The sequence below is a fragment of the Paramacrobiotus metropolitanus genome, unplaced genomic scaffold, assembly GCF_019649055.1.
Source record: "Paramacrobiotus metropolitanus isolate TYO unplaced genomic scaffold, Prichtersi_v1.0 Parri_scaffold0000136, whole genome shotgun sequence".
Taxonomy (NCBI): Eukaryota; Metazoa; Tardigrada; class Eutardigrada; order Parachela; family Macrobiotidae; genus Paramacrobiotus; species Paramacrobiotus metropolitanus.
The window spans coordinates 257,032-278,649 of NW_026570356.1; the positions used below are offsets into that span (position 1 = coordinate 257,032).

The 21,618-nt window shown below is 44.7% G+C and overlaps 1 protein-coding gene across 1 annotated transcript; it reads right to left on the bottom strand.

The window, feature by feature from the left end:
- Positions 1–1,556: 1,556 nt before the first annotated feature.
- Positions 1,557–13,039, bottom strand: LOC129599056 (uncharacterized). Its single transcript, XM_055497185.1, has 2 exons — positions 12,940–13,039; positions 1,557–1,951 (listed from the first exon to the last, which is right to left on the bottom strand). The coding sequence occupies exons 1-2, from the start codon at positions 13,037–13,039 to the stop codon at positions 1,557–1,559; spliced, it is 495 nt and encodes a 164-aa protein (XP_055353160.1).
- Between the last annotated feature and the right edge of the window lie 8,579 nt (positions 13,040–21,618).

The following is a 21,618-nucleotide window of genomic DNA, read 5'->3' on the forward strand; positions in this document are numbered from 1 at the left end:
CGCAAGTATAAATCAGCAGAAGCAATCATTAAACCGAACGTCTTTGCGAGCCAGACTGCTGCACACTTCGGCAGCACCAGTACACCACATTTCATGTTTTGCAGTAAATCAAGACAGTGGAAAATAATTACTACGCTTGCTCTTTCAGTAACAAAATCATCCTGCTGAAACAAGCGCTCGGACATGATGCACTGTTGGCCGTATGTCGGAGATGCCGGTTCCCCTGTTGGTTTGCACTGTATACTAGGGGGGTGCCACTATCTCCGACGTATGTGACGACAGCAACGAGACCAGATGCAGCAATTTGGCCATTTTTTCACAGAGAATTCAGTTTCTGAGGATACTTTAAATTTTCTTAAATTTCAGTCAGTTCAAACCTACCCTACTGTTTAAGCCGGTCATCGAAACCGGTTCACGGGTTTGCGATTTTTTTCATATATATTTTTTAAATTTTTTTATGGAAAAGTTTTGATGTTATGTGTAGTTTATGCTTATCAGATGTTTATCATCATAATCTTTTAAGTTTTCAAACCAATTAGAAACTCAGCCTTGAAGAGAAATTAATATGCCAAAAACAGGTTGTAGTTAGAGTGACCAAATACTGTACATATCAGAAATTTCGAAATATTTTATATACGAATGACGACATTGCGGTAAATAAAACGTCAGGTTGTCGGATGCAGTTTGCATAATATTATAAGATTTATAGGTAATTTCAACAAAATCCTGCAAATGGTAAACAGACCACGATAACCGATACTGTACTGTCCATAATTTACTCGTACAAGATGTTCTAGCTAAAACACGGAGTTTCAGTGGATGTTTTCGTATTTGAATGATTTCATTATTAAATTACGGATATGTAGCACACAAAGTTAACGAAATCCCATGGCGACGGTATACGTCGAGCAACAGACATAACTCAAAGGTCATAAGCAAAGGCGCTTTCTCAGGGTCACAGACTCCCGTGGGCACGGTTATCGTTGCACGTTGTCAAATCGCAGCGGTGCACCATAAATTTTTTTATCAGATTCAGCGGCGTCTTTCGCGAATATTGTAGAAATGTGCAGTCAGTCTTGGACGAATTCAAGTTAAGAGGAGTGCGCCGATACCCGGTACATGTACGCGAATTTGATACCGTGTACCGGCACACGTCCCTTAACTGCAATATACAGCTTAGGACAAAATGGTCGCATACCCACCCAAAATTTGTAAAGAAAAACCAAACAGAGAACGACAGAAAAACAACCAATGCGCACAAATAAATCTCCATAGACTCGTATAGTAGCTCTACCACCGCAACTGGTGCAAATCACAGTATCACATATCAGACTTGCTGCGTGCCCCGCCATTATAGAGGCACGCGTTTAGACGATTTTTCAGAGAATTAATCAAACTTTTGCAATATTCTGGAGTACACACTTCTTCCCAAGCATCTTCTATCAAAGGTTCTAATTCTCGTAAGTTTTTCGGGAATTTCTGCGCCATGACGTCTTTCATTTGCCCCCAGAGATTTTCGATCGGATTCTAGTCAGGCGATCTTGCTGGCCACGGCATCACGTTGATGTCTTCCGTCTCGAAGAACTTTTCATGGCTGCGGAGGTGTGACACGGTGCATTATCCTGCTGGTAAGTGAGATCGCGACCGTTTGCGTCCAGGTAAGGAAGGAGTTGGTCGAACAACACCTCCTCATACTTTTCGGAATTCATTATCCCCTGGAATCGCACCAACGCAACTCGGCCTGCTGCGCAGATCGCACCCCACACTGCAATTCCTCCCTTATTTTGGCGTGACTGTTTGATTTGGAGGTTTATGGCTGTTTGGTCTTCTTCGGCTGTTGTTTTTCTCGGTCTTCCTTTCTTATTTTTCACCTTGCGTTCACCCGTTTCTTCATCGTACTGATGCAGCACCCTGATCACCCAGCTTTGCGATTTTCGGACATATTTGCTGACTTTCGTTCAACCGCGTTCTTTATCGTACAAGGTAAAAACAGTTTTGACTAAATCTGCATCAATATAATTATCTGCCGCGAGCCATTCTTCCGCAATATTTTACGGAACGAGTGAAATGAACAAAAAGAAAACAAAGCAGAAACGAAAGTTGAAAGTTAAATGAAATCAACAATATATTATATTAATTTGCTTGAGCCGACGGTCAGTCGACAGCCGGAAGTAGTTTTGAACAGAGCACGGCCAGTTGCGCACTGCGTACTTTTGAACAGCGAATGGCCGTTTACGCATTATTTTGGGTTATGGGCCTATGCGACCATTTTGTCCTAAGCTGTAGTCTGCATATGTTCAAACACTTCTATATAAATCGCATGCCAATCGCCTGCACATTAGTGATTGGTTTGCATCCAAAACCTGTCAACTGCAAGCGTACTTAGCCTTTCTTCGCGATTTCCTGTGGTATGGAATACTTCTGAGTTAGTATAAATTATTTGATATGCTATTTATCTGGCATATGCATGTAACATTTTTAATTAAATGCAGAGGATAGATACCAAAAAGTGCAATAAAAATTAAAAAGTGTACAATCTGCTCAACGAAACCAATTAAATAACGCAATGGCTCCTCGTCCATAGTCCCGGGCGAACATCCACCGCCTATTTAAATAAATCACAATCGGGTCAATGAAACTGCTGTATGCACTACTATAAGTGTAAATATGCTGATAGCCCGATCCACCACAGGGTTAAAAATTTCTTATTGCGCAAACGTAATGTTAGCCTACAAACTCTTCCGTGTGTTAAAATAAAATAAAAATACGTCAGCGTTTCGGGGGAGAAAAATGTTTATATTTTCTTAAAAAAACATTGTTTATATTTTTTTCCAAAATGGCAACAGCGGCGATAATAGTGGTATTCCGTGGCACAGTCCACAAACCACTGACAAAACATATACACCTGAAGTTTACACGGACGAAATTTGCGATACTTTACTATTTCAGATTGCACGGTTTGTGTTCCATTCGGCTACGGTTCCATATGGAACCCGTCACCGCACGACGCTAGGTTAGAGCTGCTAACGTCGCGAACGGACGTAAAACAACCCGGAACCGAACGTAAAAATTATCCGCCTTACGCGGATGCTTGCAACGGCTCAGATACATGAGTGAATGGCAGGCCAGTGTATGCTGCCCGTGGACCTTTTTTGAGCATTCAGACCGCCGACCGTTGGCAGGGTGGTCACGTCCTCGCGCGCACTCGACTCGACTAATTTTTTCGTTGCTGTACGTGACCAAAGTGTAACAGCACAAAGTTCTGAAGCAGTTTTCATTCTGCTAACGTACTGCTTATCTGGCGCCGTGCGATTCTGTGTACGGAGCTTCTACCGTATGCAATCCGGAATAGGCTACCGGCTGGTACGGCAAACGAACCTCCCAACCTTACTCTTACTCAATACATTCAACGAGCCTTCGTTTCCTATCGGGCGCAAAGATCAGTTGATTGTCTTCTGGCGATTTTTTGTCCCATGCTTTCATTCGCTTGCCGGTTGTCTGAGTTGCCATTAGTATAATTCAGCAGAAATACTTTGTAGTCATTAAACCGCGCTTCCTGCCAGGCAGAGTATCTGTACTTCACGGTTCAGCAACATCAGTACGCCGCATTTCGTGTTCTGCAGTATGTTATGTGTAAAATATTTACTGCGCTTGCTCTAACCATAGCAAAAAAGAATCCTGCTGCAACAAGCGCTGGGATATGATGCAGTGTTGACCCTATGTCGGAGATGCCGGGTCCCCTATTGGTTTGCACAATCTACCAACGGGGCCCCCACGTCTCCGATGTGTGACGACAGCAACGAGGCCAGATGGACGTATCGGACAAAAATGCAGTAACTGTTTAAATTTGGCCGCTGTTTGTCAGAGCCATCGATTTCTGAGGACACTTTAAATTTTCTCATATTTCACAGTTCACTCCTGTTGCTTAAACCGGTCATCGAAACCGGTTCACGTTTTTTGTGATCTGTTTCATATTTTTTCAAATTTTTTTAATGAAAATGTACTTAGGTTCTGTGTAGATATGCTTAGATGTTTATCATCGTTATCTTTTTAACTTTCAACCAATTATTTTTTTCCTAAAGCTTCGCATTGATGAGGTATTAATGTAAAAAATGAATTGGTTGTAGTCAGTGCGGCCACAAGCCGCCAAATGCCTATCAGAAATTGCAAAATACCTTCGACCCGAATGATGGCATTTCGGCCGATAAAACGGCAGGTTGTCGGATACAATTTGCATGATAGATTAATATGTAATTTCAACAACATCCTGGACATGGTAAATAGATCGCGATAACCAGTGACGTGTGGGACTAGGATCACACGCCGGACGTACGTACGGATGCTGACTGTCCGCCTTCCACCTACAACATAACGGATAATCTAGTCAATCTCATCTGTGATTTGCTGTTCTCTTTTACTAGCGAATGTATATGATGTCATAACGCGAAGTCTATATAAGTTCATGTCGCCACTAATATCGGCAATCAGTAGTCTGAGATTTACTTCTGAGACTGCTTCTAATTATGATTTCCTAGCGTTGTGAACTGTGATGTGAATTGGATAAAGAGACAGCAATACTTGTTCCTTCTGATGTACATGATCGCTCCCGGATTATTGCATAGAATACAGGTTTGCTCGTGACACAATCGTCCTAGCTCTTGCCGATCCTCACAGGACTTACGACCGGAAGTTGTGGTTAGCGTCTTCCCGAGGGATTCCTGAGTTCCCGTGTTCCTGAATCGTTTGTCGCTTCTCCACCATAATTCTTCTGTTACAGTTTGAGAGTACGAGTGCCTACCGACTGACATTTACAGGCGTGGAAGAGTAAAGATTGTTCATGGAGCCTTAATCGGCGTGAACGCTTATACACGACATGGCGCCCACCGGTGTCTTTTAATTTTCCCGATGTAACAGAAAATTATTGGTGGAAAGTGTGATGGTAATTTACTGGTAAAAGTGGTCCGTTTTTGAAAGGCGTCGAACCGCAAAGGTACGCCGAAGGAGGTCAGCGTTCCGATCTGGCCTGGTTAATTTATTTTCAGCGAGCTTCCTCGCAATTGTAAGCTTCCTCACTGGTGAGCTTCCTCGCCAATTAAATTAAGTTTAATTAAATTGGACCGTAGGATTAAACAGTCGAAACCTTAAAGGTCGGCTGTGTAATTAATCAGTATCGGTGCGGGTAATTTCCGGGTTGTCTGCGCAAAGCAGTAACCGCGGTGAATAAAAGTGTAATCTGCAGTGTCAGTGTACCTGGCTTGCAGATAAATCAGATAGTGAGTTCCGAGCCATTGTCAGTGGCCAAGTGAGATAACGATCTCCAGCAGCTAGATAAAGGCAAGCCGCAAGCGGTAGCCAAAATCAGCAGCTAGAGAGAGTTGACCGTGAAAAAAGGTAAACACCGGCAAACGGTGATTGACCTGTGAATTTTAAATTACTGCAGCACGCAAAGTAATTTAGGAATTTGTTACAGTCGAAACCGCAAAGGTCGGCTGTGTCTAAACTCACTGAACAATTCAAACCTAAAAGGAGGATTGGGAAGTGACGTAGCAGTAATTGCACAATTGCAATTTCGGAAACAGTAGCACAATCGCTGCTGTGTGTAATATTTTAATTAGCCGCAAAGGTTAATTTAAAATACAAGCAGAAATGTCGGGCGGTTCGATTCCCAAAAATCGCCCACCACCGCGTAAAATTCCTGATAATAAGGTGATCTTCGGAGCGTATGATGGGTCGAGAACTCAGACAAGGTTTAAATTTAATGCGAAAGAAATCCCATTAAATTTAATGTATATCGCCCTTAATGTCGAACCACCAGAAGCACAAGATGCATTCTGTGGGAAGTCATGGATTGTATATCAGGAAATTAAACGGATTATTAACTCCAAAACAAGATTACCGGCCCATTTCAAACCTTGGATCGAGTATGAGGGATGCATCCCCGAAGCTTACCTGGACATAACAGATGAGCAGTTTAAAATGGCGTTACAAGATGCAAACAAATGGCTGCCAGAGTACATGGAAGATTTGGGTAGACGCAGATTAGAGGCGCAAAACGCGCATGCAGCGTCTAAGGCGACGGGGAAAACTCCCAGAAAACAGGCGGCGAATGAGCGAGTCACGCGAGGTGCCAAGGAGAAAAATTCGGCCCAGGCGTCTGGTGCGATATTAGACGAACCCATATCGGAAACTCCAAGCGTGGCTGAGAGCCAGACAGAACCCCAGTCGTCCCAGTCGGACAATAACCTGATAGCCTCGTCAGCTGCGGATAAAGCGGATATTTCCGAGGGATCTGAAACAAGAGCAAGTAAAAGCATCCGTGGTGGAACAATGACATTCCACCCGGCACAACTAAAATTATATAGTTTTGTGTCTGAAAAAGATTTTGAACAACCCGATGAAGACTTTCTTACTCAAGCTAGGGAAGTCGATGAGCAGTTAGCTGCGGCAGAAACCGATCAGGACGTTGGCTTGATAGTTCGGCAAACTATGCCCGTATTGATCCAAAGTCTCCGCACTCTTATCGCATCTACAAAAACAAAAGTAGATGAAATGGGTAATACAATGTCCTTGGACGCCCGCGTCGATGAGGAACGAAATGAAAAATTAAAGTTCCAAAACGATTTCAATGAAATGCGTATTAAATTCGAAAATGAACAAACAGAAAATGACAGATTGGCCAACGAAATACGCATTGCGAATAATAATCTACATGATGTTCGACAAGCCAACAGAAATGCGGAGGTCGCGTTCAACGCTATGAAAGATGAGCGCAACACCTTAACAGACACGAATCGTAATTTGGAAAAACAGTTGGAAAACGCTCAGAGAGATCTTTCAAACGCAAAAGCTACGATTGATGGTCTCAGTGCTCAACCAACACCTGATACGGCGAAACAAATTGCTGATTTAGACCAAAAATTCAATAAAGCACTGAGGGATTTGAGTGCCGAAAAAGATGCGCACAAAGTCACAAATAAAAAACTGACTGATGCGCAGAATTTGTCTCAAAAACTTACCAAAGATTTGGAAGACGAAAAGAAGCGGGCTAAAGATGCGGAAGACTCTCTACAGCGTGAACTCACACAAGCGAGAGTGCAGCTAAATAAGGTATCTTCAGTCGGCCCGATGCATATTCCTAAGGAAAAGGATGATCTGTCCCAAAAGGAAATTGAAAGGTTGCAGGGTCTGTTGAACAGAGAGCGAGAGAATGTTCAAAAGGTCCAAAAGAAATTAAATGAATTGAAAAACGATAAAAAATGCGGTAATTGCGAGAAAGCGATTCAAGCGAAAAATAAAGCACAAGCCGATGCCTACGAAAAATCTGAAGCGTGCAACCGGCTATATGCGGAAAATGCACAGTGCCGAAAAGAATGGCATGAAAAACATGATCAGCTTACCAAGATGGAAGTGGATTTTAGGGAAGCATGCAACGAACTTCTCCTGCTTCGAAATCCAGATACTGCTCTTGGCGGCGGTGAGAGACACTTTCAAAGGGAAGCGCCGGTAGCAACAGGAGACGTATTACGTCCTCCCGCATTTATACCATTCAATCCTCAAAATTTCTCATCATTCGTTGATCAGCCTTTAGCTACTGGCAGTAATCCAGCTGGTATCTTGCGGAGGCCCAGACTGGAATCGCGAGTCGAATTTTCGGAGGCTCATTCCATGCCACGCTCGTCCTCAGAAAGCGAAATTCCCAAGGAAACAGTACCTGCTAAGCAGAAGGAAAATTGCTCAACAGATTTACGCCAGCAAATTTTAAAAAGAACAGCTGACGAATCTAGCCGTCCGATGCGTGGAACAGAGTACAGAGACAGTTCTGATACCGAAAACGAATTTGGGGATGAGGTTCTCTTGGATGACGAACACCGTCGCCCCAGTAGCACGGCCAGCAATGAGTCTACGTCCAGAAATCCTCAGCTGGAGGAATGGCTGATTAAGCAGACCCAAATTTCGGATAGAACGACGCTTACACAAGAAAGCGTTGTTGAACTTTTAGCAAAATTTGCGGAAAAAGACAGCGATAAAACAGTAGGAGGTATGAAACTGTTTACCTTCGATGATTTCCATCCGGAAAAAATTCAGAAATGGCTGATGAATGTTGAGCAGTGTCGCACCACAAATAATTGGAATGATGAGGTTACCTGTCGCAGAGTAACTGGCGCATTTACTGGAGCGTCCTTCCAATGGTTCGAAAAATTCTGGAGAGACAATAAAGGCAAATCATGGTCTGATTTCTTCAAGCCGGCTATTGTAGAGCACTTTAACGGCTCTCTCTCTAAAGCCGATATTCGCCGGAAAATGAATAATCGCAAGTTAGAATTTTATGAGCCTGTTCGCGCTTACTTGGATAGTTTCCTCCCATGGTTTGAGGAGCTAAAAATATCCGACGAAGAGCAAGTGGAGGCACTTCTTGATGGCGTGCAAGACCATAGATCAGCTTGGTTCCGTGAAATCTATAATGCAGCGCCTAAAAACTACTCAGAATTTGAAAAGAAGTTAAAAGAATGCGAAAAACTGTGGAAACGCATGAATAAAGATAAGAAGGCACCTGAGTCAACTCAGAAAAGTGCTCCTGCTGAACCCAGAAGCGCTGGTAATAACAATAATAATAATTCGAATTATGAAAACCGAGGCGGCCGGGGTGGCTCGTCTCAAAGAGGAAATTATTATTCGAACCGGGGAGGCAGGGGAAATTATGGGAATAATCGAGGTGGATACACCCGCTCGTACACGGAAACGGTGATTCCGCAGCCGCAGAATTCAGTAGCTCCCGTGCAGCATGTCCTGAATGTCTCCCAGCCGCAATTTGTTCCAGTTCCGGTATATTCACAGCCACCATTTGTTGAGCAGCAACCGGTACAATTTGCGCAGACTTTTCCGCAACCAATTCCCATGCAGACTGCGATGCCTGTTCCTATGCAGATGATGAATCCCATGATGCTGATTATGCAGTCGCAATTTCAGCAGCCGGTACAGAACTTTGATCCACAGTATCAACAGGATGGCCCTGCGAATAACAACAATTATAATGGCGGTAATAATCGTGGAAATTACCGAAATAATAATAATAACAATTACCGTGGACGCGGTGGTTATAATAACAACAATAACCGTCAGCAGAATCCAAATCAGAATTATCGCCCGCAACAGCAGGCTGGTAATCAACCTCCGTTTGATGAAAGAAACATTTTAAAGGATAAAGGGCGAACGAATCGCGGGGTGGAGATTTGCTTCCGCTGTCATGGTCTCCATCCGGCTGCAGGATGTACAAACCAATTCGTACTTCCTCGTCAGTACGAGCCGTCGGCAGAGTTATTGGTTCGATACAACAACCCCCAGCAGCAAATTAATATGATGGAGTTAGACTTACCGGCTGGTTTGTCTTCTCCGACGCCCCAGTGTAACAAAATGGAAGTCCAGGATTTTTCGCAATATCCATTAGCGGATCATGTGTGTCTGTTGCCGACGCTCGATGCCCAGGCCTGGTATTCTGTAATCGACATAAATTATCAGAAAGTGAAAACCATGCTGGATACTGGTTCAAGTATATCCGTTATGTCTTTAAAAATGGCTAAAGATTTAAAATTAAATATTCACCGCTACCCCGATCACATTAAGGGCAGGGTTGTACATACGGCCTACCAGGGAAGACAGTTGATTGAACCGTTATCGGTGGTGGTTACCATCCACGAATTTGGGATGGCTTTTGAGCACGCAATGCTTGTGAGTTCCACTTTCGATAGGGACCGCGTTGTTTTAGGTTTAGACTTTTAGCTACAAAACCTCTTATATTAGATATGAATACAATGACCTGGCGTCTCTCGCGTAGACAGCCTAATGCACCGGCATTCTTTCGTCGCGAAACTCACCTCATGTCCGACGTCATTCGCTCGCACGATTTTGATCCATTAGTTCCCCCGGGAGTTAAGCCGTCTCCCTCGATACCAGCTTTAATGCTGACTGAACGAATTGGCGTGGCTAAAGAAGCAAAATTTGTACCTTATGAATCGGCACACTTAATCTTAGCGAAAGCTGATCCAGAAATCTGCATCTTGCACTTACAAAAGGCTAAGCAGGAGTGGCCGCGTCCAGTCCAGTCCCCACCAGTGATAAAGATGGCTGATGCCCCGGTGAAAACGGAAGTTAAAGAATCTACACCAGTTCAGTTAGCTCCGATTAAAAAGGGATCTGATCAGCGTGATGAGGTGCGAAGTGTAGTCCAGGAAATGATCAGGCAATACTTGCCGAGAGCAGCCTCAGTCGCAGAGGAACCGGTCAAACCTGCAGTTAAGAAAGAAATTAAAGTGGAGAAAAACCCAGAACCAAGTCAAGTTCGTGGGGGAGGCGGTGAGACAATTGTACATAATATGCAGTTAAGTTCGCGGGGGAGAGAACAGGCGTCTCCTCAGCCGCCAATTAAAAAGGAAAAAGTTGTGTAGCCGTCGCCGGCAAGCAGTCCAAGTACTTCACCTTTGGTATCGATTAGTCCGGTGCCGAATTTTGGCTCCAGTCAAGTTCGTGGGGGTGACGATTCCTTACAACTTCCTATTCAGATTTCTTCTGTGGACGCGGTATTGAAGCAACACCCCGCAGCAAAGTATCTCTACGTGGGTGTTTTGGAGAAATCAGCGAAGGTTGTCGAATGTCTTAGCATGGATAACAAATTGCTTAATGTCATACCGGTTGAGCGCGACCGCAGAGAAGTAGATGAAATCCATGACTATCCGTCTTACATGGCACGCAATCCAGAGCTGAAGAAGTGGATGACGCCGATGGATAGGCCACAGGATAAACAGTTGTTTACCTCGGAGCAACGTTTCAGAGACCCGCAGTTTTGGCGCGAAACTCAACAGCAGTGTGTTGATAGCCGGATGTGGTACAAAATGTACAAAAAGCCGTCACATGCTAATACGAATTTCACTAAATATGAGATCAACAGATTCGTTATTTGTGAAGGGATATTGTGTAGAGTACCTGATCACTCGGGAGCTTGCCCACGAATTTACGTGCCGCACCAATGGCGACAAAAGTTGATAGCCTGCTTCCACGAAATACTAATTCATAAGCAAGCGTATGGCCGGCATGAAAAATTATATCCGTATTTGGTGAAATTGTTTTACTGGCCGGATTGTATTATTGAAATTGAACGGTATGAAAAGAACTGTGACGTATGTCGGAATTAAATAAACGATCGTCGGCATTTCGAAACTCTGAAGCGTACCGAACAATTACATGCACAGAAAGCTACAGGAAAACGCAAGGTTACCTTTTCTGTGGATAATCCAGCTCCCGCAGGAGAATTTGAGAATGGTACCTTTGTCCCTGCTGATGGAATGCAGCCCATCAATATTGGCCAGTGTCCGGTCTCCTACGAGGATAAACAGGCGGAGAAGCAAAGGGAAATAAATTCTCAAATTATTAACAACTCACCGCCGCCGAAGCCGTCTGAGTTCGTTTCAGAGGAGGCCAGAGCGACTTACGATGTCTCGACAAATGTTAACATTAACGAGCAGTGGGAAATCTGGAATGAGATTCAAAAACAAAAAGCATTGAGCGAATCTGCAGCTGTTAATCCAGCACAACCTACTGTGGGAAACTATGAATCGTCACCGGAAAATTCGGGAAGGAATTCTCCCAGGCGTAAAAAATCTAGTTACAGCCGTAGAATTCGGCGGGAATACGCAGAGCGCGAGGCTGCAAGCCAGATGTCGGCTGAGACAGTGCAGCCGGCACCGATATTGCAACAACCGACGGCTAAAAACTTACCAAAACGGTCTCAGGACGTTCGTGAGTCCACAGATATTCCGGCATGCGTATATTCGAAAGATGTCATCGAGTTGGCGTATAGGGACGCCCATCTGAAACAGGCACAAGCACAGGTTGAAGTTAATTCGGTAGAACACGATATTTACCGCTTCGAGCCAGAACCTGGCCCGATCGACTGCTTTAAAATGGAGCATTTCCCGGCTTCACCGGTTATAATTCAGCCTTATTCACAGGGAATAATTCGCGCAACTACGGCTATGTCGGATGAACAGTTTATGGAATTCCAGGATGAGTATTTATATACTCAGCCATTTCTCTACGAAGGAAAAATACCGGAAACAAATAAAAATGCGGTATTACTCGACGGCGTTTTAACACTAAATGAGTACGGTAACTGCCGAGTCTGTGTTGTCAACGTTTCTGACAAACCACTAGTCTTAAACGAAGAGACTAACCTCGGTGAAGTGGCACTTGTTGATGCAGTGTACCAGATGGACTCCCCGGAGTTCCAAGAGAGTTGTCAAGAAGCAATTGGTGGTATTCCCAGTGATGAGAAGGGCATTCCAGTGCCGGAAAAAATAAACGAATGTGTGTTGATGCAGTCGCAGCCACCCGCCGTTGGCGTTGTCGACCCTGAAACAGAAGAAACCTTCGCAAAAATTAAAGTCGGAGACATTTGCCCCAGTAAGGATGAATTGAAAGCTATATTCTATCAAGCGAAGTCTGTTTTGCCGACTAAAGCACGTCCGGTGGGATGCTGTACCATATATGAGCTTTCTGTGGACACAGGTACAAGTTTGCCGGTTAGAACTTCTCCGTATCGTACATCGTTTGAAGATCGAAAATGGCTCCAGGCTAAAACTCAGGAAATGATTAGAGACGGTATCATTGAGCCAACAAATTCGGCGTGGGGAAGTCCCATCTGCATAGTGAAAAAGAAAGATAAATCCCGGCGTTTAACCGTGGATTTTCGTAAATTAAATGAACGATTAATGGGCAGTAGTTACCCGCTTCCTAGAGTTGACGATATTCTCAACGCCCTAGACAAAGCAACAGTTTTTAGTAAGATCGATTTGAAGAGTGGCTTTTGGCAAATAAAAATAAAACCAGAAGATCTCTGTAAAACGACCATGGTGGGGGAAGAATTCACATTCCAATATAAAGTCTTACCTTTTGGGATGAAGGACGCGCCTTCTGCTTTCCAGCGCGCCATGGATTTGACGCTTGCGAACATGAAATGGAGGAACGTGTTGGTTTTTATTGATGACATTATTGTCTTCAGTAAAAACCTGGCAGATCATATGTGGGATTTACAGGAGCTTTTTCTGAGGCTCCAGGAATGTGGCTGGACGATCAATCCTGAAAAAACAGAATTGTTCGTCAACTCGATTACCTTCTTGGGTCATACGGTTGACCAGTTTGGTATAAGCACAGATCCAGAAAAGATACAGGCGGTAAAGGAATTCGGCCCTATAAAAGACAAGAAAGATATTCTCAGATTTTTGGGCATGGTAGGATATTATCGCCAATTCATTAAGAACTTCCAAGAAATTGCTGAGCCGCTTCAGAAATTAATTCCTAAGAAAGTTACCTTCGAATGGGGAACGGATCAGTGTAGGGCAGTTGAACAGTTGAAGGAAGCATTGGTGACGGCGCCGGTCTTGGCCCGTTATGATCCAGAGGCTTTATCGCGAGTCATCGTGGATGCCAGCAGTATCGCTGTAGGGGCAGTTCTCATGCAATGCCCGCGGGATAAGCCAACGGATGTAGCGACGAACTGGAGACTTATCGCGTATTTAAGCCTCAAGTTAACTGAGACCCAGAGAAGGCTGTATTTTCCTACTGAGCTTGAAGCTTATGCGGTTATATGCACCTTGAAAAAATGGAAACACTACTTATCTGACTATCAGTTTGAAGTTCAAACCGATCACCAGGCTCTGGTTTTCCTTAACAATATGCGCGATGCCGCTGGCCGCCTCGGGCGCTGGGCGTTATATATCCAGCAATTTATCACTAAGCCTGTTCACATACCTGGCAAAGAGAACGTTATTGCAGACGCTTTGAGCAGAAATCCAGGGGAACAACCGGAACCCGACTCCGACGACTGGGATATCGAATTTGACTATCGGCAAACTTATCCGTTTGCTGGTGATGCAGCGATGATTGAGTGTTGTTTCGCGATTCTGGAGAGAGATTACGTGGATATCCGGTTCGAAATGATGTTGGCCGAGGTGAAGGCAGTCTCTCAAGAGGATATGCAAGCCTTTGACGCTGATAAAGTCCAGAAGTTAGTTACAGATGACAAAGCCTCACATTGGGCTGAGGAGCAGTCTCGCGATGCCCGGATTGTCCGATGGCGATTGCTCCTAGAAAACAAAAGGAAAAGATGTCAGACCATGAGAAATTACACCTGAACAAATTTGTAGTAAAGCAGGGCGTTGTTTATTATAAATTCGAATTAAACCGCAAAATTTATTACTGTATGTATGTGCCAGTGCATTGGCGGTTACAATTCCTTCAGGATAATCATGACTCACCATTAGCGGCACACTTGGGAGTTCTGGCCACTTACAAACGGATGTATAAATATTTTTATTGGCCTCGTATGTTTGAGTCTGTTAAAAGTTATTGTGCCTCTTGCCCAGCGTGCCTTGCACAGAATCCTCTCGCTACGGCTCCGGCCGGTGCTCTCCAGTCAAACCCGACCGTTCCTCCTCGGTTAGTTTGGGCAATTGATGTCGCCCCGGCTCTTCCAACGACGGAATCTGGAAATAAAAACATCATAATTGCCGTCGACTACGGAAGTAAATATATAGTCGCAGAAGCAGTTGAGAGAAATGATGCCGCCACTTTGGCGTTGTTCTTTTATCGTCGTATTCTCACGGTCTTTGGCATGCCTGTACACATCACCTCAGACCGCGGCAGTAATTTTATGTCGGAAATGTTTCGAGAGCTCCTCGCTCTCGCTGGTGTTGCTCACGCACCGACGGCGTCAGGCCACCAGCAGGGTAATGGACTTGTTGAGAAACGTGTAGGGGAAATCAAAAAGGCATTAGCGAAGTATGTAAATGAGCAGCAAAGTGACTGGTATATATTCCTCCCAGCACTTTGTGCTGCATTTAATAGCAAGGTTGTGGAGCGGACGTGCCGCACACCATTCTTCATGATGCACGGCACCGAGATGCGCTTACCGTTGAATAACTTCCTGCCGTTTGTAGAGGATTTTGTGATTCCCGCTCACGTTTATGTGCAGCAGATGCAACGGGGACTTGGCGAGGCTTTGGATTTGGTAAACGCAGAAGAATTTCGGCATAAACTGAAGGACAAAATTCGTTACGATGCAAATATCTCACATGTATCGTATAAACCGGGAGATCAGGTTCTGGTGTACGTACTTCACAGAAAAGTGGGGAAGAATCCATCCCTTATGCCTCGTTGGACTGCTGGATGGGAAATCGTTCGTCAGTCAGGGCCGGTTCACTATATAGTAAAGAGTAATAGGCGTGGGAACGTTAAAACTGACACAGTCCATGTCAGCCGCCTAAAGCCGTATAATTTCCGCGACGTTGATACTATTTTACAAGACGAGCACTTACCGAAGTTGCTTGACTGTGTGGAAAAGGAATGCCCCGATGATTTAGTTGAGACGCCCGCGCCGCCGCCGGTGATTCCGTCCATGGACTCAGCGTCGTCGCGCCTTGATGCTGAGTATGCTGAATATTTGGATAACCAGATGGAAGCGGTTCCTTTGCTCAAAACCCGCTCCGGGCGTGTGGTCAAACCTGTGGAGAGACTGGTGAATCAGGTAAATGACAAAAAACGCAAAAGAGACCCGTCGGTCGATGTTAAAAAGCGTATGGTCACAAATAATAGAGATCCGGCTATTTTGAATGTATCCCAGCCGGGAGAGGGCCAATCTGAATCGGTTGAGCCGTTGGCCAGTGATACTCCGCCAATTATCTGTAATGCAATGGAGATCGTGCCGGCGCAATCATCGAAGTCTTCCCTGACTGTTGTAGAAGACAGAATTCTCCCAGCCCCGGCTTGGGCACGTCCGATTGAGCAGTTCTGGCCTCAGGGCGTAATATCCGATGATGCCCTGGATAAGCAGGAGTTCTGGAAGTACCGACAATTGGAGTGCAGTGACCTGATGTTGTGGGACGCTGTTGTTGACGGAGACTGTACTTTAGAGGAATCCCCGTATGCAGCTTGGCACCTCCCTCTTGTCCTGAAAATTAATGGCATTATTTGTCATTATGGTGAAAAAGATGACATTCCTAAAAGAATTCCTAAAATTTTGATCCCATTTCAATGGCGTAAAATAGTAGCCGAGTCAGCACATCGCCGGCTTTTACACAAATATTGCAGTGCCATCTCTCCGTATGAATATTTATATAAAAACCTTCGGTTCTTCTGGCCTGAGATGAAATCGGATTTAACGAAGTTTTCCCGGATTTGTACTCTATGCAATAATGATTAAAGAGGCCGAGCGGCCGTGTAAATTTGTACATTTATTTTATTTTTGAATTTTAAGAATTGAAATTTTACCTTCAATGCATCCAAGCTGTCTGGAAAATTCCCAAATTGTTTGTACGTACAGAGGAAGTGCGCGTAGTCGCCATTGGACAATTCGCGGTGACGTAGTAGCGTTCGTCCCTCTCACTTGGACATCAGCGGCGTAGAAGTTGTTTGTAGTTGCCGCAAAATGAACTTGTTACCTGCAAAAATCAGTGTCATTTATTAAATTCGCTCTCAGTCTTGTGCGAGTTTGCTTTTTCTCTACACTGGTCTTGCGGTTAAAATTACTGTATATCGCTACAATGCATCGTCCGAAAGTGCCGTCACACCCTTCCTACCAGCATGAGCATACCACCAGTTCCTCGGAGGATTCGGTGCAGGTTTTGGCAGATGTTTTGGCTGATGTTCAGCCGCCGCAGTATCCCGATCCTCACACCGGATGGCCTGAACCAACATTTGAATGGTCGATGCGCATGGTGGATTGTGGTCTTCGGCCATCTCCATATGACTATGCTCGTGGAGGGAAAAGTTACATCCCTCCGTCTGGTTTGATCCATTGCCCCTACAATCCAGACACCGATTATGTGGAGCTTCATCCTGAGAATCGATTGCGTTTTCTTGGTAAGATCTATCATAATGGATCGGAAATGACGCTGGACAAGTATAATCGTTTTGTCCACACCCTGGATCTGTCAAAGGATGCACACTATGCGTTGTTGCGTTACCTGCGGGTGGATTTCCGACAAGGATGGCTTATCGGGCAGATCGTCTGCGAACTCCGTCGGAATCATGGCATCAATGTTGTGCGTAACCCCGTCGAGTTCCTCACCGCGTTGGACTACGTTCCTGGAGAAACGGGAGATCATGGTGCTGTCGTCACATTGGTGGATGTGTATAATCAACATATTGAAGAAGAACTTTCCTATATAGATGAGCACTTACGTTTGGAAGCGGAGCAGCGCTATTTTGAACGTTTGAATGCCGCGGATCCGCGCTCGTCAGCTCAACGTTGGCAGGAATTGCAGCAAGCTCGCTGGTTGCTGGAAAAAGGACAGGAGAAGCGTGGCCCCGGTAAACTGGACGCCTCGATTGCAAAACGCCATCGCCCACGCCGTGAGGACGATGACGATAACATGGGCGCTGCAGTGTAGTGAAGTCCCTTCTGCAAGCACAGTGTATCATTATTATAGCTGTTATCGCTGGTTTCTGTTCCTGTAACTTCCCATCTACAAGTAGCATTGGTTTTGCGGAATAAGACGGTCTCTTTTAGTTTATAGAATTTTGCTACAGAGCCTTCTTGCTTCAGTTGTACAGTTAGCCGTCTGGCAGCATTTTACGTTATATCTGCTGCTATGTGTTTTGTCTTACCGTCAATCCGTGCAAATTGATGGGAGCCGTTTAATAATAAATCTCGTACAATGAGTCGGAAATTATTATTATCCGTTGACAAATCCCTAGAAATACTTTAAGAGTTACTACAAATACAGTCGTCGTTGAAATTCGGAAAAGATCTCAAAATTCATGCCTGAACATGTAAACGTCTCTGTCGTCGTACCGACCGCCTGTATGTAGTCAAATGTTAGGGCAGTGGCAGTTTGACTGCACACAGCTGTTTCCGGTCTATATGCAGTGTCTCAGCATCTTTCTTGTTCAGACTTGACAGTTTACTGTCGCCCGCTCTTTTGTAAATTTCTAAATTTAGACTTCTGTTCTTCAGTCTAAAACCTTATATCCTTCTGGTTTTACGATGGATCCTTTTAAGGGGCCCTTTAGTTACAAAGGTAGCTTTGGCCGTATCTTCTCCGATGAGTTTGCGGAGAAACTCCGTTGTAAGTGTGTGGTCGCGGTGCGCGTATTTTCTATTAGCCACCATCGTGTTGTTGTCGTTAATTGACGTGGCTCTTTTGGTTAAGAGTTCTTGAATGCTGATGTCCCCGCATGTGTATTTCAGTTGAAGAACCCGAAAACTATGAGAAGCTGATCCACGTGGAGGAACAACAAATCCGTGCGGATCAGGCGGAACTATATTACGTTGAATGTGGAATTTGGCCAGGACCTGATACTCTGGTCTGCCGTGCTGCTGCAGATCGCATTCGTGCGGGTTTGGATCTTCCACCGCTGCCACCGAGACCGGAATCTCCGCGTTCTCGCCGTCTTCGCCGACAAGCTGAAGAGGCTGGAGAGATAAAGCGCATGGAAGAAGAACTCTGCTGCATCGATTGCGAGAACTTCGGTCCGGGTACTTGTGGCCGTATTCGATGGTCCGAGCCTGAAGCTAAGCAGACAGCCGAGACAGCGGTTGAAATTGATGAGCCTGTCCCGAATATCTGGGGATCTGGCGATTTGGAAGATTGGAAGGAGCCTGCCTCCGATCTTGCTGACTGGTGGGCAGAAAACAAGGTGGACGTTCCGGATCCAGTCAAGATCTTGCATGTGGATATGCTGTGGGTGGATGAAGACTTCGGCTCCGATCAGAAACCGAAGAAGAAACGTAAGCACATCGTTGTGCAGCGCCACTCTCTGCGTGGCATTCCCCACAGCTATTGGAAGTGAGGATTTTTGCCAATCGGCCGTTTGCGTGTTCAGATTACGGCTTGATGATTTAAACTGTATGGGCTCTTTTGTTTAAATCTCTTGCTGTTTTGTGCTTTTCTGCGCGTTTTAATAATGACTTAGCACGCTTCTAGTGAATAATTTTACAGCTGCTGCGTTGTAATCCTTAGAATGAGCGCTGTTTTGCTCTTCTCAAACAGTTGTGATAGGGGCCTAATTGTTAAAGGCTCTCTTTTCTGTGAAATGGTAATAATGTGATGGCCCTGTGGTCATAATTTTACAGAAGCCGTCGCATACTTTTTCTTGTGTTAATGATTGCCAATAATATTCAATTTCGGAATTAAAAGCGTGAGAAACGGATATCTATCGCTACATGTAGTATATGTATTATCTCCGGTGTAATGAGCTGACGGTAGACCTGCCGCCGGGTGGCACTCTCATTTGATGGACTTCGCTGGTTACGAAGTATGCGGTCGCCGTGCGAGGGTGGTTGTCAGAACCATAATCTGAATGTATCCCAGTCGGTAACTCTGTTGAATTCAATCGCTTACAGTTTTCTGTGTTCTATTCTGCTAAATTCGGCTGCTTAAACCTTGTTCGGAGGAATCTGAGATACTATCGCCATCTCTTAATCGATATGTCACCGCCGGCTAATGAGAAGAAGAAAGGGGCCAAGCAGGCGCTGGAGAACCGTGTCACGGCATGGACAGAGATTGTGGCGCAGAAGATGGCTGAACGCACTGAGGCCCAGCAGCGTTTCGAGCGTGGCAGAATTGCCGTCAAGGAGGCAGTGTCTAAGCTCCCTCCTAAGATTCCTTAATGTGGCATCGTCTGGTGGACTTTTGGAGGTGGATTTTGCCTACTATCGTTAGAATGTCTGGTATTTTGTGCGAAATGCTTGAAACCTTGCTTCACGCGTATGATCTCCTTTGCCTTCATTCTTTTATTCGTGCCCTTATGTCTTTTTTTTTTGAGATCTCATGCTGTAGATCTAGTGTATCGTTTTATCTTTTATCTTCGTTGTTTTACGGTTAGTTTTTCTCTTTTATTCAAGGTTGCGTTTCGCCACACGTGTTGTACACCGTTTAGCTGGTACATTATGGTTTTTGCGTTTCGTTCCGCAAGACACTTTTGTCGTTTGGTTACTATGCGAGTTGCGAATTTAATAAAGCTCAAGTAGTTGCCGTCCGTGCTGTCGTTGGTAAATTCTGAACAGTGTAACGCATAACCACATGAGACTACACTTCCGTTGGGACATTGGGTTGGTTTGCAGGTAACTGATCACTTGGGTGGGTAGGCCATAGGCACATTCACTATGGATTGTTGTCAATGTACGCCTTTGGCGCTTCCGTTAAACAGGATTTTGCGTAGAGCGACCCCGCTAGTATAGTAGTGGCTTCCGTTGTTTCGTCATTGGAGGTCGGAGGTTCCAGTCCACATAAAAACGCAATTTTGTAAATACCCTTCTTTTGCCTCTTATTGTTTATATTTTCCTGTTTTTATACTCCGGATTAAATAGTAGGAATTATGGTGTACTCTACGTTGAGTGTGGTTACTACGAACTGCTAGCGTCTTTGACGTCAATTATATGACGCTCCTTCACAGTGTTTTTGCCGTTGGTTATCGTAGTGCAGTGGCCTAGACAGGAGAGCAATACTAGACGACTCTCTGCTAGGTCTCGGGTTCTAACCCGAACAAATATTAAAAGTAATTTTCCAAACCTTCCTTTTTGGTCTTATATACTGGGGAGCACTGGGTTTTAATTATTTTGCGTGGTAACCTCAATTTCACGACAATGGCCGGTGAGCTCTCTCCATTTGTATACAAATAGCGCGAAAACGCACAATTCTCAGTGTGTGTTTATACTTGATCCAGTCGAGCGGTGTTGTTTGAAGTATTATCGTCAATGACTCTTGTAGTCGAGTGGTCCAGCAAAGTGGACAATACCAGGCGAATCCGTTTACCTGTTGCTGGTCCTGGGTTCCAATCCCTAAAAATTTAAAAGCGTTTTCATAAAACTCTTTTTTTTTTCGTGTCTAAATTTTTGCACTTGGTTGTACTTACATATTCGGTGTGATACTGTTAATTTCTCATTAGTTTTCAATGAGCGGCGCACAGTTGTACAACCCCTATCGTTCGGATTTTGTTCTTTGGCCATGAGACGTCGTAGTGTAGTGGTTGAGCGGCCAATTTCCGCGAGCACCCGGTCAATTTGGGGCCTTGGGGTCGAAACCCTCATAAGTAACGCTTAATTCTGTAAAACCTTCTTTTTCGATTTTAAATTTTTATACCCCCTTTGGTGAAAGTATTGACAATAGTTCCCAGAATAACAGAATTAAAACCAAAGAGCACGGCTTAAAAATGTATGCACTCGCGATGTCTGACACTGCTTATGGCCGTCTGTTCGTCTGCATTCGAATGACTTCGTAGTTCAGTGGCTATGAATGATGGCCGTTCGTTTCATGTACTACCTCCTTAACGTCTCGGTGTAAATCTCAGGGTTGCATGTTGCATGTTTAAAACTACATTTTTCTGCCCTATATTTTTGTACTTTTGTGGGAGGAAGTTGTGCCCAAGAGATTCTGGATTTTGCGACTAAACGGGAAGAGCAATTTACAGGCCGTTCAGTGCCTTTTTGAAGTCTGATTAAATATACACGACATGGCGCTTTCGGTGTTAAGCCTAACTTGGCTTTAGCGTAAAGCACCTTGTGGCGTAGTGGCTAGACTGACAATCCATACCGACCCGCTTCTTACAAAGTCTAGAGTTCAATCCCTC

Coding starts and splice junctions, on each gene's coding strand:
- LOC129599056 (XM_055497185.1), bottom strand. CDS start 13,039: ATGTCATCAATAAAAACCAACACGTTCCTCCATTTCATGTTCGCAAGC. Junction 1,952..12,939: donor CGCGTCCTTCATCCCAAAAG/GTAAGACTTTAT, acceptor GTTGAACGAAAG/TCAGCAAATATGTCCGAAAA.